General features: G+C 33.6%; 1 protein-coding gene across 6 annotated transcripts in view; it reads left to right on the top strand.

Annotated features, from left to right (window-relative positions):
• Positions 1 to 15,062, top strand: part of STXBP5L (syntaxin binding protein 5L) — a 491,711-nt gene that overhangs the window by 339,989 nt on the left and 136,660 nt on the right. For 4 of the 6 annotated variants that reach the window (XM_024244878.3, XM_054551429.2, XM_054551428.2 and 1 more), the window contains 2 exons: positions 2,740 to 2,891; positions 5,194 to 5,265. In XM_024244878.3, coding sequence (XP_024100646.3) covers positions 2,740 to 2,891; positions 5,194 to 5,265 — 224 coding nt within the window. The remainder of the gene's footprint in view (positions 1 to 2,739; positions 2,892 to 5,193; positions 5,266 to 15,062) is intronic. The other 2 variants (XM_024244879.3, XM_054551430.2) reach the window with 1 other exon arrangement.

Below are 15,062 nucleotides of genomic sequence, written 5' to 3'. Positions count from 1 at the left end.
TAAACAAAAATACTGTAAATTTGGTAGCTTATAAACAACAGAAATTTATTTCTCACAGTTCTGAAGGCTGAGAAGTCTAATATCAAGGCACCAGTAGATTTGATGTCTGATGAGAACCTGTTCCTTATAGATAGTACCTTCTAAATTCATCGTCACATAATGGAAGGGATGAGGCAGCCCTCTAGGGCCTCTTTTATAAGGGGCCTAATTTTATCCATGAGAGCTCCATTTTCATGACCTAGTCACCTTCCAAAGTTCCCACCTCTTAGTACAATCATCTTGGGGGTTAAGTTTTAATGTATTAATTTTTGGAAAACACAAACATTCAGAGGATAGCATTCTCTATTCTTTTCTACTATAATGTCTAATGTGCAGATAATGTTTAAATTTCATATACATTTATATCTCTAAGGCTTTTTTATGTCTTCCATTCCTTCCTTTGTCACATTTGTGTTTTCCTCAACCCTCTTGATTATCTGTAATATGCTTTTAAAAGCACTTTCAATATTTTCCATCTGCTAGTTTTATCATCTCTTTCATTTCTGGATATGTTTCTATTGAGTCATTTTTTCCTCTGGTTATCATATTTTCCTGATTCTTTATATGCCTGCTACTTTTTATATACTGGATATTGTGAATTTTACATTTTTGGTGGTATTTTATGCCTTTTTTTAGTAGTGTTCAATTCTTTCCTGGAATTAAATTAAGTTACCTGGAATCTGTAGCTAATTTGTCTCGCTACTGAAGTGACGCTCCTATATCTGCTGTTCCATGTATTAGGAGAGCTCTGCAGTTTCATTGGTAGTAACATAAAATATTCTTAGCCTTGTGTGAGCTCTGTGAATTGTTCTGCCTTATCTTTTTGGTGGCTCTTTTATAGGCCTTGAGTAGCTTCTGCACATGGATGCACAGATTAGTACACAGCCAAAGTCTCAAGGACATCTTTCTGCAAATCTCTGGTATTCTCTCTCTGTGCAGTTTATTTTGCCTTATTAGTTGTAGCTGTCTTTGTAGTCTCAGTCTCTCATCTCTGCCTCCTCAATTAAATGAGACCATCAATCTCTCTTTGAGTTTTAGTTTCCTGTACCCAAGCCTGGGAACTATCTTCAGTCGCTAACACAGAACATTTGTGAAATGTATTACCTTGGTTGCTATCCTTCTCTCATCTTATTCTATGTTGCCTATTGACCAATATGTGAAAACCGTTGTTTAAAATATATTTTTGCCCAATTTTCTAGTAATTTAAAATAGGAGATTAAATCTTGTCTCTACCAACTTTCTGACAACTGCTGCCTGACTTCCCCAGCCCTAAGCTATAACTTCTCAGTATTCTTATTTTTAATTCCAAGACAAAAATAATTATTTATGGTATATAGAATGTCATGCATCCTAGTTGCCTACATTTTTTCAGTCATTATTGCATTTAGATACTCTATGGTGTCTGTAAGCAGAAGTAATTTGCTATATTTTAACATAAAAAGTTTAAAGATACGAATTTGTTATAACTGGTAACATGTATAATATTGCATTTACTTATAATATTAAGATCAATTCTTTTTTGCATGGAAAAATTTCAACGTACTTTAAAAATAATTTTCTGACTTGATAGTCATAAAAGCTCTGTGAACCAGATAAATATAGAAGTGTAATTATCATTATAAAGAAGCTAAGGCCAAGCAAGATTCATTAATTTTTCTCAAAGTCACATATCCTGTAAGTGATAGAGATGAGAATTAAACCCAGATCTGACCAGTATAACAATACTTATTTTCAGTTTCCAAAGTTTGTCTTACTGGAAAATGTAGAGCTCTATGTGAATTAGCAAAACATCTAGTATAGGTAGAAGTGTTGTTGTTGTGTTTTAACTTGTGTGGTGAAGTGGAAAGAACCATTTTAAGAGTAAGCAGATGGTTTGTAAACAAGACTCAATCTAAATAATACAACATGGAACGTACATAAAACAAGCAAAACAACATTCCTATAACTAGTGTTTATTTAGTTTACGAAGCAAAAAGCACAGACAGAATTGTTCAGCTAGAGGGCATGTTGTAAATGGAGAAAAATGAGAGTTAATGTATGCCTAATGGTTAAGACAATCAAAATGCCTACTTAGAAGAGCTGTCTTTTTAAAATTTCTCAGGAGATTTAGTTAAGTAATTAATCAAATGGTCTCTTTATCTTTTTGAAAGGGGCACAAAATAAAGAGCACGAAAGTAAGAAACATTTACCTTTTTGTATCTCCTCATTTCTAATATAGTGTCAGTGCCTTTGATATATGAAGTTAATTTTTATTTTTCTCTCTTTCAGAAGATAATTAATTTGGAGTCTAGTAATTATAATTTTATTTGAAAAAGGCATCTAATTACATACATAAGCATCTTTAGCTAGTGACATTTCTTAACCTATCTCCCCCTCGCATAGCAAAAATGTTTTGTGTGATTCTTCTGTGAAAACATAAGGTCTAGTTTAAACAGTGGATTGGGTAATCACGACTTACATGATAAAACTGCTGGCAAAATATAATTGCCGATCATCCTTTTTTTACAGTAAATTGTATGCCTATTATACGAAGACAGTTTATCCATCATAAAGGCAAGGCATCCTTGACTTTACACAAATCACTGCCCAACTCCCCCAACCTTAAGACATTACTTTTCAATAATCCTGTGATTGATTTGAAGATAAAAATAATCATGCTTGTTGTGATACATTCTAGTTGCATTTTTTTTTCTCTCTTAGAGTTGCATTTGGGAACTGCAATGGGTTGGCTGTGGTGGATTTTATACAGAAGACAGTACTGTTAAGTATGGGGACCATTGACCTATATAGATCAAGTGACTTATACCAGCGACAACCACGGTCTCCTCGAAAAAACAAACAGTTCATTGCAGGTAGGAGATAAAACAAGATGAGTTATGGACTTGATTTGGTCATCTGTGTTCTTACTTTTAGATTTCTTGTCTTTTTTCTCTGATACTATTCAAATGCATGGCAAAATAAAATCAACATAATTTACAAAATCATGTAAGTAAAATAAATTGGGCAGAAACATTGTGAGAATCTTTGAAAGGGTTAGGGGTGTGTATGTTTAAACTTCAATTTGCTGTTGAAGTTAGGAAGCATCTCAACTTTCTTAGGTTTAATTCCTAAGAAATAACAGAAAATGGGAAGCTATTAAATGTAAAAATGCTACGAAAATTAGGGTTCTGTAGTTGAAAAAACTGCTTGCAATGGTTGTGTTAAACAGGTTAACTTTCTTCTAAAATATCTGTTCCCTTTAAAAAGGTAATTTTAGGTCATTTACTACTTTTAATTTTTTAAATTAATTCCATATTGTAGCTAACACCTTTCCTTGTTGGATGATGACCTTCCTGGAGGTATTTTCACAATTCAATAAACATTTTTCTTTAACATTTTTAAAGTACTATGACAGGTGGCATTTTTCTTGGCAGGATCAATAAATTGATGTATTTAACTGTAAAAGAAAATAAACTTAAGGTAATTAGGATTTAATGCCAAACTTTGATATGCCAATTATCCAAAGTTTTACTGAAATTTTAGTATATATCCAAATAGTTGGCTTTATAAACACTGCCAAAGTTTTGCATATTTTCTGTCCATTGACAGTCCAGTTGGTAAAAAAAAATTAGGCCAAAAGGTTGCAGATGAAAATGCTTCTATAATATTAAGTGTTATTTTAGACAATCCTTTAAAATCTTCTACTTTGGGCCAGATATGGTGGCTTATGCCTGTAATTCCAGTACTTTGGGAGGCCAAAGTGAGAGGATTTCTTGAGGCCAGGAATTCAAGACCAGTCTAGGTGACATAGTGTGACCCCATCTCAAATAATAATATAATAATAATAATAATAATAGCTTTTAAAATTTTTAAATAAGTAAATAAAATAAAATTTCTACATTGTATTATTTAAAATAATTTATTGAATATTGAGGATATTACTAAATATGACCATAGGAAAATATAATAAAAAATAAAAAGGGTACATGATGGTAGGTGTTATTTTCCAAGTGGCAGGTATGTCAAATTTAACATCCAAATGTGATAATAAATGAATTTCCTTTTTGGACTAATGAAACTTGTACTGAAACTCTTCTTGTTATCCTTTCTTTTGCAAAACTCAATCATTTCTGAATTACCAGTTTAGACCCTTTTGAGGGGCACAAAATTTCTCTTTCAGAAACCAAAGGTTTTTAGTGAGGGATCTCAACTTTTAGCAATATTTTAGGAGAGCTAGAAATTTCAATTTCTAGAGATTTTGCCTCTATCACTACCAGATTTTGAAAGGAAGACAAAATGCAACTGTACATTCACATAACATGAGGTTTCCTCATGATTGGGAAAGACAAGTTTGAAGTTGATGGACTCTAGGATAGAAAGATGTTGGGGGTAGTAGGCTATTTATAATTAAAAATTTAGTTCCTCAGTCATAATAACCATATTTCAGGTGTTCAGTTTGCAATGCTAAAAGCACCAATATAATCAGAAAATCTGTGAATCCTATGACAATATCTAAATCACTTGCTGGATATACACAGTGGGGCAAAAAAAGTATATATTTTGACAAAGGTAATACAATTGTTATTTAATTTAAATTAAACTGCTTGAACCTTAACAGTTACTACTAGAGCTTAGAACATTGATGACTTTAAAATCAGGAAAATCTGTGAAGTTATAAACTCAGTTTGTGTTTAGTGTACAAGATGACACAATGAGAACTCACTTTATAACAATGAAGTATTAAAGACTGAAATCTTTAGCTTTCTTTTTAATTGCTGAAAGATTAAAGACAATCATTTTTATATTAATGAAATAATTTATACATATTAGTTACAAGCCAAAGAAGTGTATTTTGTAAAAACATATAGGGAAAATATGCCATCTACTTTTATAAGACATTTAAATAAGATAATAAATATTTATAAATATTTTTATATTAAATATTTAAATAAATATTAAAATTACTACCGCATTCTCATCATTCATCTGTCACCTCTTACTTTATAATTGATTTATTTTATTAATATCTCCTTCTAATTTAATTACCTAATCTTGCTGCAATTTCTTCATCTTGGCTGTTCTAGATTCTGGTATGATATCACTTCCTTTCACTTTAGACTTTTTTTCTCTTTCTTCTGCCTGCTGCTGATGCTGGTGTTCTGGCATGTTCCAAAGACAACTTTTGCATGCGTGGCCTGTCTAACTTTTATCCTGATTTAACGAAACGGATCCGTACTTCTTATCAGAGTAAGTTATATAAAGGTTAGGCAAATAGCCTTTTTAAGACATAATGCTTGAGTTAAATCCATACATCGGTGCTCAGTAATGTGTTTCTTAAAACACATTCAGCATGCATGCAAATTTTTGTTTTGTTATAGTGTGCAACCTGATAATTTTAATAAAAATTATTATAGAAATATTTCAATCCATTATTGTCCTGTACCCATTCAATCATACCCATTGTTTCAGTGTTTATTTCCAACCATGCAGACCATGTCCTACTATTCCAAGAGTCACTGTCTTTTATTTTGAGGAGGAAGAGTTGTGATGCCCTGTAAATAATAAAACTTATTACTGATGCACCAGTATCAGTAATAAGTCAATGCTTTCTTATTTTGACAACCTTATGCTTTGGCCATTTTATAATACTATTCTAACCAGGGTCACAATATTTGCTTCTTTTAAATAATTATATTCCTTGAAGATAACTAAGTATTCCTGATTTCTGATGATTTTTATTAAAATATACAAACATATTTCTATGGTGATTTAAGGCACTCAAACATTATAAAGTAGGATAATTAAGGTAAAAAGTAAACAAGTAAATAAGATCAACATTTACCATGGTATCAAACACAGATCCAAAGATGTCTAGAGTAAGCAATTAGAAAAACTGGTATAGAAAGGATGAAGAGTGAGAGTGTGTGTGACTGGAGGTACAGATGAGACTAGTGATGTTATGGGTAAATATTTATTGACATAAAAAATGTTTATCATATGTTAATATATTCTGTTAAAAAGCAGGTTGTTTAACAATATATACAAAATGGCCTTATAGTTGTATAACATATACATTATACATTATATACACACACTCACACATATATGTTGTTTGTAACCTGAATTTCTTCAGACCTCACCAGTTCATAGATCCTAATGGAATCTTATCGGTAATAAAACCTAAAACTTTACTGGTTTATGCCCTTAGCTTACATAAGTCAGTCTCTGTGAAATCCTTAAAATGTTCCTGGGAATGCCCAGAAGTTGAGTAATTTTTGCTCGTAAATATTCTCTAGTTTTCTACTCTAGCAGAGCACCCCCTTTTAGGAATCCTTCCCACTCTGTTCCTGTTGCTGTATGTGAGAATATTGGTATCTATGTTGGCTTCTGCTGCTCCTAAAACAGAAGCTTATTTGATACTATGATAACTATGATATTTCTTGACATCTGAAAATTTTATGAAATTTCAGTTTCTGTAATAGAGTTTTATTGGAACGCAGTCACAATCATTCATTTATATATTGTCCTTAAATGCTTTCACACTACAATGGCAGAGTTGAGGAGCTGCAACAGAAACTATATGCCCACAAGGCCTAAAATGTTTACTATCCTATTCTTTATATTAAAAATTTGCTGATTCCTGCTCTGTGCCATTTTTTCACACCCATCCTCTGCACCACATAAAGGATTTCAGCCAAAACCTTTCTGTAAATAGTCTTAGGGTAGTTTAATACACATATTCAGACTTCAGAATCCCAGTTTAGCCTTCTGAAGGTAGGATCTCCTACATTTGTGTGTGTGTGTGTGTGTGTGTGTGTCTGTGTGTGTGTATGGAGACAGAAAAGTTTCTGGAACATGACCTTGTGGATTTTACAGACTTCTTTTAGCTTTACAATATATTCTGATATTTCTGTAATAAACTTGTAATTATTTTATGCTAAGAAGCTAAATTGGAGACTGAAGATCAGGAGCAGAAACGGGCTCTTAGTTCATCAAGATCCTATAGTATCAGCCATGATGTAAAGTTTTTAAAAGTTCTCAATAATATTTCTTTTAAAAGAAATCTCAATAATATATTTTCTTATATTCCTTATATTTCCTTCAGAGTTTTTTTTCAGCCCATCATTCAGGATCCTCTAAAGTATAATTTCTATCAACATCCTCAAATGGATTTTCTACTATTCTCCTCTTAAGCCAAATTTTTGTATCTTACTACCATTATGATTTATTCATATTATCCCCTCTCTGGAAATGCCCTGCTGAAAGTTTACTTTCTGTAGTAAGCCTTTCCTACCACCATGAGAGCCCTGCTGTGCCAATTCCTTTATTTAAATGCTTCCAGTGTCCAGGTTTGTACACAGTACAGGCTTGCCCGAACCATTTAGTTGACGTTTAGCCTAGATTCATTTGTATGGCTACTTACTTTTATACTTTTGTTTTACCTTTCCAAATGCATGACAAGAATCTCAAGACCATATCTAAAATTCTTGATATTCCCTACATCTAGCACAAGTCATAAGATCTGTAAGTAAATGGTGATGTCAGTAGGATAGAGCATGGCAGCAGGCTTTATTCTCTCACATGAACTGCCAGAAAACTTTTCAAATCTGACAAACGAGAGAAGAACTAGGTAATGGGTTCACCAGAATTTTGCAAAAGTAATCATAGTTTCTAACTAGAGACCTAACGTTTTAAGTCAGAAGTAAAATCAAGTCTGTAGAAGGACTTAAAGAAATCCTCCGTGTCTACCAGTGGGCCCCACAGGGGCTCAGACAAGCTCTAGGATTTCAAATCAGATTTCCTAAAAGTCTTCTCTGAATGATCGATATTGTATATTATGAAAAGGGATTGATTCTTTAACCACTCAGAGGCATATCCTACAATTGCTTTTCAAAATACATTTTATGAAAATTTGACTTGAAGTTTAACTATTGGATAATATAATCTGATTATATTTCTATAGTCTCACTTTATTATAGTAGACACTGCTCAGCCTTTTCCTTAATTGTTTCCTAACTTTCAGAAAAGCATATATGCATTGTTCATATTTGGGGTGATAGAACCCAGTTCCATTGATTATCTATTCTACTCTGCTAGTCAGTTTGACTCAGTGTTATATTATCTACTAGTGATTATAACCCTTTGAGGCAGATTGATATATATTAGTATATTTCTCTACACATGAGAAAATTGAAGTTGAAAAAAAATGAAATTAGTCTCTCAAAGCCACACAGAATAAGTGGGACCCAAACTTATGCCTATCTGACACTAAAATTACTTGATAGGCTTTTCACTGTATAATCTTGGATCTCTAAGTGTCTTTTTTAAAGTTTCAGGAACATTGGAAACCAAGTCCATTATTTTATAATCAGAAAACAACTCAGTTTTTGCACACTATCAATGAAATTATATCAATGACTCTTTTACTGGTCACCTTATTCCATAGGTTAGGCTCCAAACAGCTGACCTCCCCAAATCTTTAAATTACCAAGCTGCAAAACTTTCACATCATAGAATAATAAAATTTTGTAGTTGAAAGAAAACTTTCGTATTTTACAGATTATGATTTTTAGAAGCAGAAAAACGCTTTGAAAAGAACAGCAGACATCTGATCAGAAGATTTACATTGTTTTACCTTTTCCATTTATTAGCTACTTCATACATTTATAATCTTAAACAAGGCATTTAATCACTCTGAGTTTCTTTCTTCTAGTATATAAAGTAAAAATTGCAATTTCTACCTCCCTTAGAGAGTTGTAGAACTTTTCTGGGTTAATGTTAACAAAAGTGATTCTATAAATGTTAGTTATTATAAAAGATGAACCAACCCACACCACAGAGAGGTTAAATAACTTCCAGAATCATAAGAAATCTATGGAATACTTAGAGCTAAAACTCAGGCTGCTGCCTCATTGCCTAGCAACAGTTCTACTTGTGATAATCACATAAATTTTGCTATTTAAAAACTGATATTATGCCATTTGAATCAAGGGAAGTTTGAAAAGTAGGCTTAATGTAGAGAATTGTCTACATTGCTTGTGCATCAATTTCTAGTTATGCAACAAAGGATCCTTTGGAGAGTCCCAGGCCTATTATCCCTTTCTTTTCAGAGGGTAGGGGTATGATAACAGATCCTAAAAACACCTAAAAAATAAAGAAGAAATAAAAGAAAAGGGGATGATAAGAGAACTATCCAAGAAAGGCAAATAAGTATTTTATTTTTTTTAATTTTTTTATTTTTTATTTTATTATTATTATTATCATTATTATTATACTTTAGGTTTTATGGTACATGTGTGCAATGTGCAGGTAAGTTACATATGTATACATGTGCCATGCTGGTGCGCTGCACCCACCAACTCGTCATCTAGCATTAGGTATCTCTCCCAATGCTATCCCTCCCCGCTCCCCCCACCCCACAACAGTCCCCGAAGTGTGATGTTCCCCTTCCTGTGTCCAAATAAGTATTTTAAAACGAACAGAAAGTCAGGAATGGAGAAGTAAACAAAAAAAATTAAAGAAGAAATGCTTTAAGAAACAAATCAGCAAAAATTATGGTAAACAATAAATGGGGAAAAATGCATTCATTCAAATAATATTTTACTGAGCATCTCTTGTGTCAAACATTTTTCTAGGCATTAAGTATATAGTGATGAGTGAAACAATTATGGTCTTTTCCTTTCATTTATAACAGGTAGTATACAGATAAAGTCATAGATAATTGAAGAAAGGTGGCAATGCAATAATAGGGAAAAATGAGATAAGGTGGACCTATTTTTGGAAGTGTTGTCAGAGAATGGCCTATCCAACATGGAAACATTTAAGTGAAGTTTTGCAAGATAAGAAATAGTCAAAGCTTTAGATTCTCACTACCAACCAAGATAGAAAGATAGAGTAACAAGTACCAGATTTAACCTCCTGCCTGAAAACCCCACACCCATTCCCCCAAAATAGACAAAATAAATGAAAACAATGGTTTTTAAGACACAGGGTATCAAACAATGAAAAAAAAAATGATGGGACAGATGGGAAACCTAACAATCACACCCATTTACTATGGCAAGATAATTTCTAGACAGTAGCAAAGGGAGGGGAAGCCCAGGAGGAAACCACTGAGCTTTTTAGGCTGGGAGATGAAGATGAGAAACCAGAGAAACCAAAGCATCTACAGCTCACAAAAGAATTTCAGAGATCTACAGTGTTTCCTCCTAGAGCAAAGTGCTGATCAACGTATACATATGATGCAGCTATTCAGGAACAGGTAAAGAGCCATCTGAAAGGATTAAAGCAAACAGTGCCCAACACTCAAATAAAGGAAATAGTGCCATTTCCACTACCCCAACTAGAAAAAGTTCATAACTCACATCCACTTCTATTTAACATTGTACTGGAAATTTTAGACAATGTTGTCAAGCAAGAATAAGAAATAAAAGTTATCTAGATTGGAAAGGAAGAAGAAGGTAAATAGTCTTTATTCACAAAACACATGATTGTCTATGAAGAAAATTTAATGAAATCTGCCAAAAACAGCTACTAGAACTAAAAATATGAGTTTAACAATGTGCAGGATATAAGGTTAATATACAAAATTCCATTGTATTTCTATATGCATACAACAATCTGAAATTGAAATTTAAAATTACCATTTACAATATCATCAAAAATAAGAAGTACTTAGCCATAAATGAGACAACAGATACGAAAGACCCACACATCGATGGGCCGGGCGCGGTGGCTCATGCCTGTAATCCCAGCACTTTGGGAGGCTGAGTTGGGTGGCTCGCGAGGTCAGGGGTTCGAGACCAGCCTGACCAACATGGTGAAACCCCGTCTGTACTAAAAATACAAAAATTAGCTGGGCGTGGTGGCAGGCACCTGTAATCGCAGCTACTCAGGAGGCTGAGGCAGGAGAATTGCTTGAACCTGGGAGGCAGAGGTTGCAGTGAGCCGAGATCGCACCACTGCACTCCAGCCTGAGTGACAGAGCGAGACTCCATCTCAAAAAAAAAAAAAAAAAAAGAAAGACCCACACATGGAAAACCAGAAAACAATGCTAAGAAAAGTTAAGAAGACTTAAATAAATAGTTACACCAAGTTTATGTCTCACAAAACTCAATTTTATTAAGATGGCAGTTCATTCCAAATCGATTTGTAGTTTCAATGCTAGATCCCAATAAAAATACAGATGTTCTTGTAGGAACTGACAAACTGATCCTAAGTTCATACAGAAATTCAAAGGATTTAGAGTAGCCAAAACAGCTTTTAAAAAGAAGAATCTGTTCTTGCATTAGTTAGCTTAGAATAATGGCCTCCAGTTCTATTCATGTTGCTGCAAATGACATGATTTCATTCTTTTTTATGGCTGTGTAGTGTTCCATGGTGTATATGTATGACATTTTCTTAATCCAGTCTACTGTTGATGGGCATTTAGATTGATTCCATGTTATTGCCATTGTGAATAGTGCTGCAGTAAACATACGCATGCATGTGTTTTTATGGTAAATCACAAGTTATATTTCTTTGGGTATATACATAATAGTGGGATTGCTGGGTTGAGTGATAATTCTGTTTTAAGTTCTTTGAGAAATTGCCACAATGATTTCCACAATGGCTGAACTAATATACACTCTTACCAACAGTGTATAAGCATTCCCTTTTATCCACAGTCTCTCCAACATCTGTTATTTTTTGACTTTGTAATAATGGACATTCTGACTGGTGTGAGATGGTATCTCATTGTGGTTTTGATTTGCATTTCTCTAACGATTGGAGGTGTTGAGCATTTTTCATATGCTTGTTGGCTGCATGTATGTCTTCTTTAGAAAGGTGTCTATTTATGTCTTTTGCCTACTTTTTAATAAAATCGTTTGTTTTTTTGTTACAAATTTGTTTACATTTCTTACAGATTCTGAGTATTAAACCTTTGTTGGATGCATAATTTGCAAATATTTTCTCCTATCCTGAAGGTTGTCTGTATACTCTGTTGATAGTTTTTATAGCTGTGCTCAAGCTGTTTAGTTTGATTAGGTCCTATTTGTCAATTTTTGTTTTTGTTGTAATTGCTTTTGTCATCTTCATCATGAAATCTTTGTCAGGTCCTATGTCACATGCACAAAAAGAAGTGAACAACAGACACTGGGGCCTACTTGAGGGTGGAGTGTGAGAGCGGGGAGAGGATTTAAAAAATATCTACCAGGTACTATACTTATTACTGGGTGACTAAATAATCTGTACAACAAACTCCCACAACATGCAGTTCACCAGCCAAGTATCTCTTCACTTCAAGAGACTCGCCCAACACATAAGGACTCACATAGACTTAAGGTAAAGGAGTAGAAAAACATTCCATGCAAATGGACACCAAAAGTGAGCAGGAGTAGCTATTCTTATATCAGACAAAACAGACTTTAAAGCAACAATAGTTAAAGAAGACAAGAAGGGACATTAAATATGATAAAAGGACTAGTCCAACAGGAAAATATAACAATTCTAGATTTATATGCATCTAACACTGGAGCTCCCAAATTTATAAAACAATCACTACTAGACCTAAGAAATGAGATAAACAACAACACAATAATAGTGCAGTACTTCATCACTCCACTGACAACACTAGACAGGTCACTAAGACAGAAAGTCAACAAAGAAACAATGGACTTAAACTATACCCTAGAACAAATGGACTTAACAGATATTTACAGAACATTCTACCCAACAACTGCAGAATATACATTCTATTCATGAGCACATGGAACATTAACCAGGATAGACCATATGATAGGCCACAAAACAAGTCTCAATAAATTTTTAAAAGTCAAAATTATATCAAGTACTCTCTCAGACCACAGTGGAATAAAATTCACACAGTGGAATCAACTCCAAAAGGAACCCTCAAAACTATGCAAATACATAGAAATTAAATAATCTGCCCCTGAATGATAGTTGGGTCAACAATGAAATCAAGATGGAAATTTAAAAATTCTTTGGACTGAATGGTAATAGTGGCACAACCTATCAAAACCTCTGGGATACAGCAAAAGCAGTGCCAAGAGGAGAGTTCATAGCATTAAATGCCTAAATCAAAAAGTCTGAAAGAGCACAAACAGACAATCTAAGGTCACACCTCAAGGAACTAGAGAAACAAGAACAAACCCAAACCCAGCAGAAAAAAAGAAATAACAAAGATCAGAGCAGAACTAAATGAAATTGAAACAAACAAAAAATACAAAAGATAAATGAACCAAAAGGTGGTTCTTTGAAAAGATTAACAAAATTGACAGAACATTAATGAGATTAACCAAGAAAAGAAGAGAGAAGATCCAAATAAACTCAATTAGAAAGAAATGGGAAATATTACAACCAATACAACAGAAATACAAAAGGTCATTCAAGACTACGATGATCACCTTTATGCACACAAACTAGAAAACCTAGAGAAGATGGATAAATTCCTGGAAATATACAACCCTCCTGGATTAAACCAGGAAGAAATAGAAACTCTGAACCAACCAATAACAAGCAGTGAGATTAAAATGGTAATTTAAAAAATTGCCAACAAAAAAAAAGTCCAGGACCAGATGGATTCACAGCTGAATTCTATCAGACATTCAAAAAAGAATTGGTAAGAATTGGGACCAATCCTATTGAAACTATTCCAAAAGATAGAGAAAGAGGGAATCCTCCCCCAAATCATTCTGTGAAGCCAGTATCACCCTAATATCAAAACCAAGAAAGGACATAACGAAAAAGAAAACTACAGACTGATATCACTGGTGAACGTACGTGCAAAAATCCTCAACAAAATACTAGCTAACCAAATGTAACAGCATATCAAGAAGATAATCTACCACAATCAAGTGGGTTTCATACCAGGGATGCAGGGATGGTTTAACATACACAAGTCAATAAATGTGATACATCACAGAAACAAAATTTAAAATCGTATGATAATCTCAATAGATGCAGAAAAAGCATTTGATATAATTCATCATCTCTTTATGATTAAAACCCTCAGCAAAATCGGCACAGAAGGAAAACAACTAGGGGTAATAAAAGCCATCTATGACAGATGTACAGCCAACATTTTATGGAATGGGGGAAAGCTGAAAACATTCCTTCTGAGAATTAGAAAAAAACAAAGATGTCCATCTTCACCACTTCTAGTCAACATAGTACTGGAAGTCCTAGCCAGAGCAACCAGACAAGAGAAATAAATAAAGGGCATACGAATCAGCAGAGAGGAGATCCAACGGTCACTATTTGCCAATGATAAGATTGTATGCCTAGAATACCCTAAAGACACATCCAAAAAGCACATGGATCTGATAAGTGAATTTAGTAAAGGTTTAGGATACAAAATCAATGTACACAAATCAATAGCACTGCTATATACCAATAGTGACCAAGCTGAGAATCAAATTAAGAACTCAACCCCTTTTACAACAGCTGTAAAAAAAATAAAATAAAATACTTAGAAATTTACCTAACTAAGGAGGTGAACGATCTCTACAAGGAAAACTACAAAACACTGCTGAAATAAATAATGGACAACACAAACAAATGGAAATACATGCCATGCTCATGGATGGGTAGAATCAGTATTGTGAAAATGACCATACTATCAAAAGCAATCTACAAATTCAATGGAATTTCCATCAAAATACCATCATTATTCTTCACAAAACTAGAAAAAACAATCCTAAAATTCATTCACACAGTACCAAAAAAGCCCACATAGTCAAAGCAAGACTAAGCAAAAAGAAAAAATCTGGAGGCATCACATTACTTGACTTCAAACTACACTACAAGGCTATCATTACCAAAACTTCATGGTACTGACATAAAGATAGGCACATAGACCAATGGAACGAAACAGAGAGCCCAGAAATAAAGCCAAATACTTGCAGCCAACTCATCAACAAAGTGAACAATAATATAAAGTGGGGAAAGGACACCCTATTCAATAAATGATCCTGGCATAATTGGCAAGCCACATGTAGAAAAATGAAACTGGATCATCATCTCTCCCCTTATACAAAAATCAA

Source organism: Pongo abelii, chromosome 2 (assembly GCF_028885655.2).
Source record: "Pongo abelii isolate AG06213 chromosome 2, NHGRI_mPonAbe1-v2.0_pri, whole genome shotgun sequence".
Classification (NCBI taxonomy): domain Eukaryota; kingdom Metazoa; phylum Chordata; class Mammalia; order Primates; family Hominidae; genus Pongo; species Pongo abelii.
Note: the sequence above shows the minus strand (reverse complement) of the source record. Positions and strands in the feature narration are given on the sequence as shown.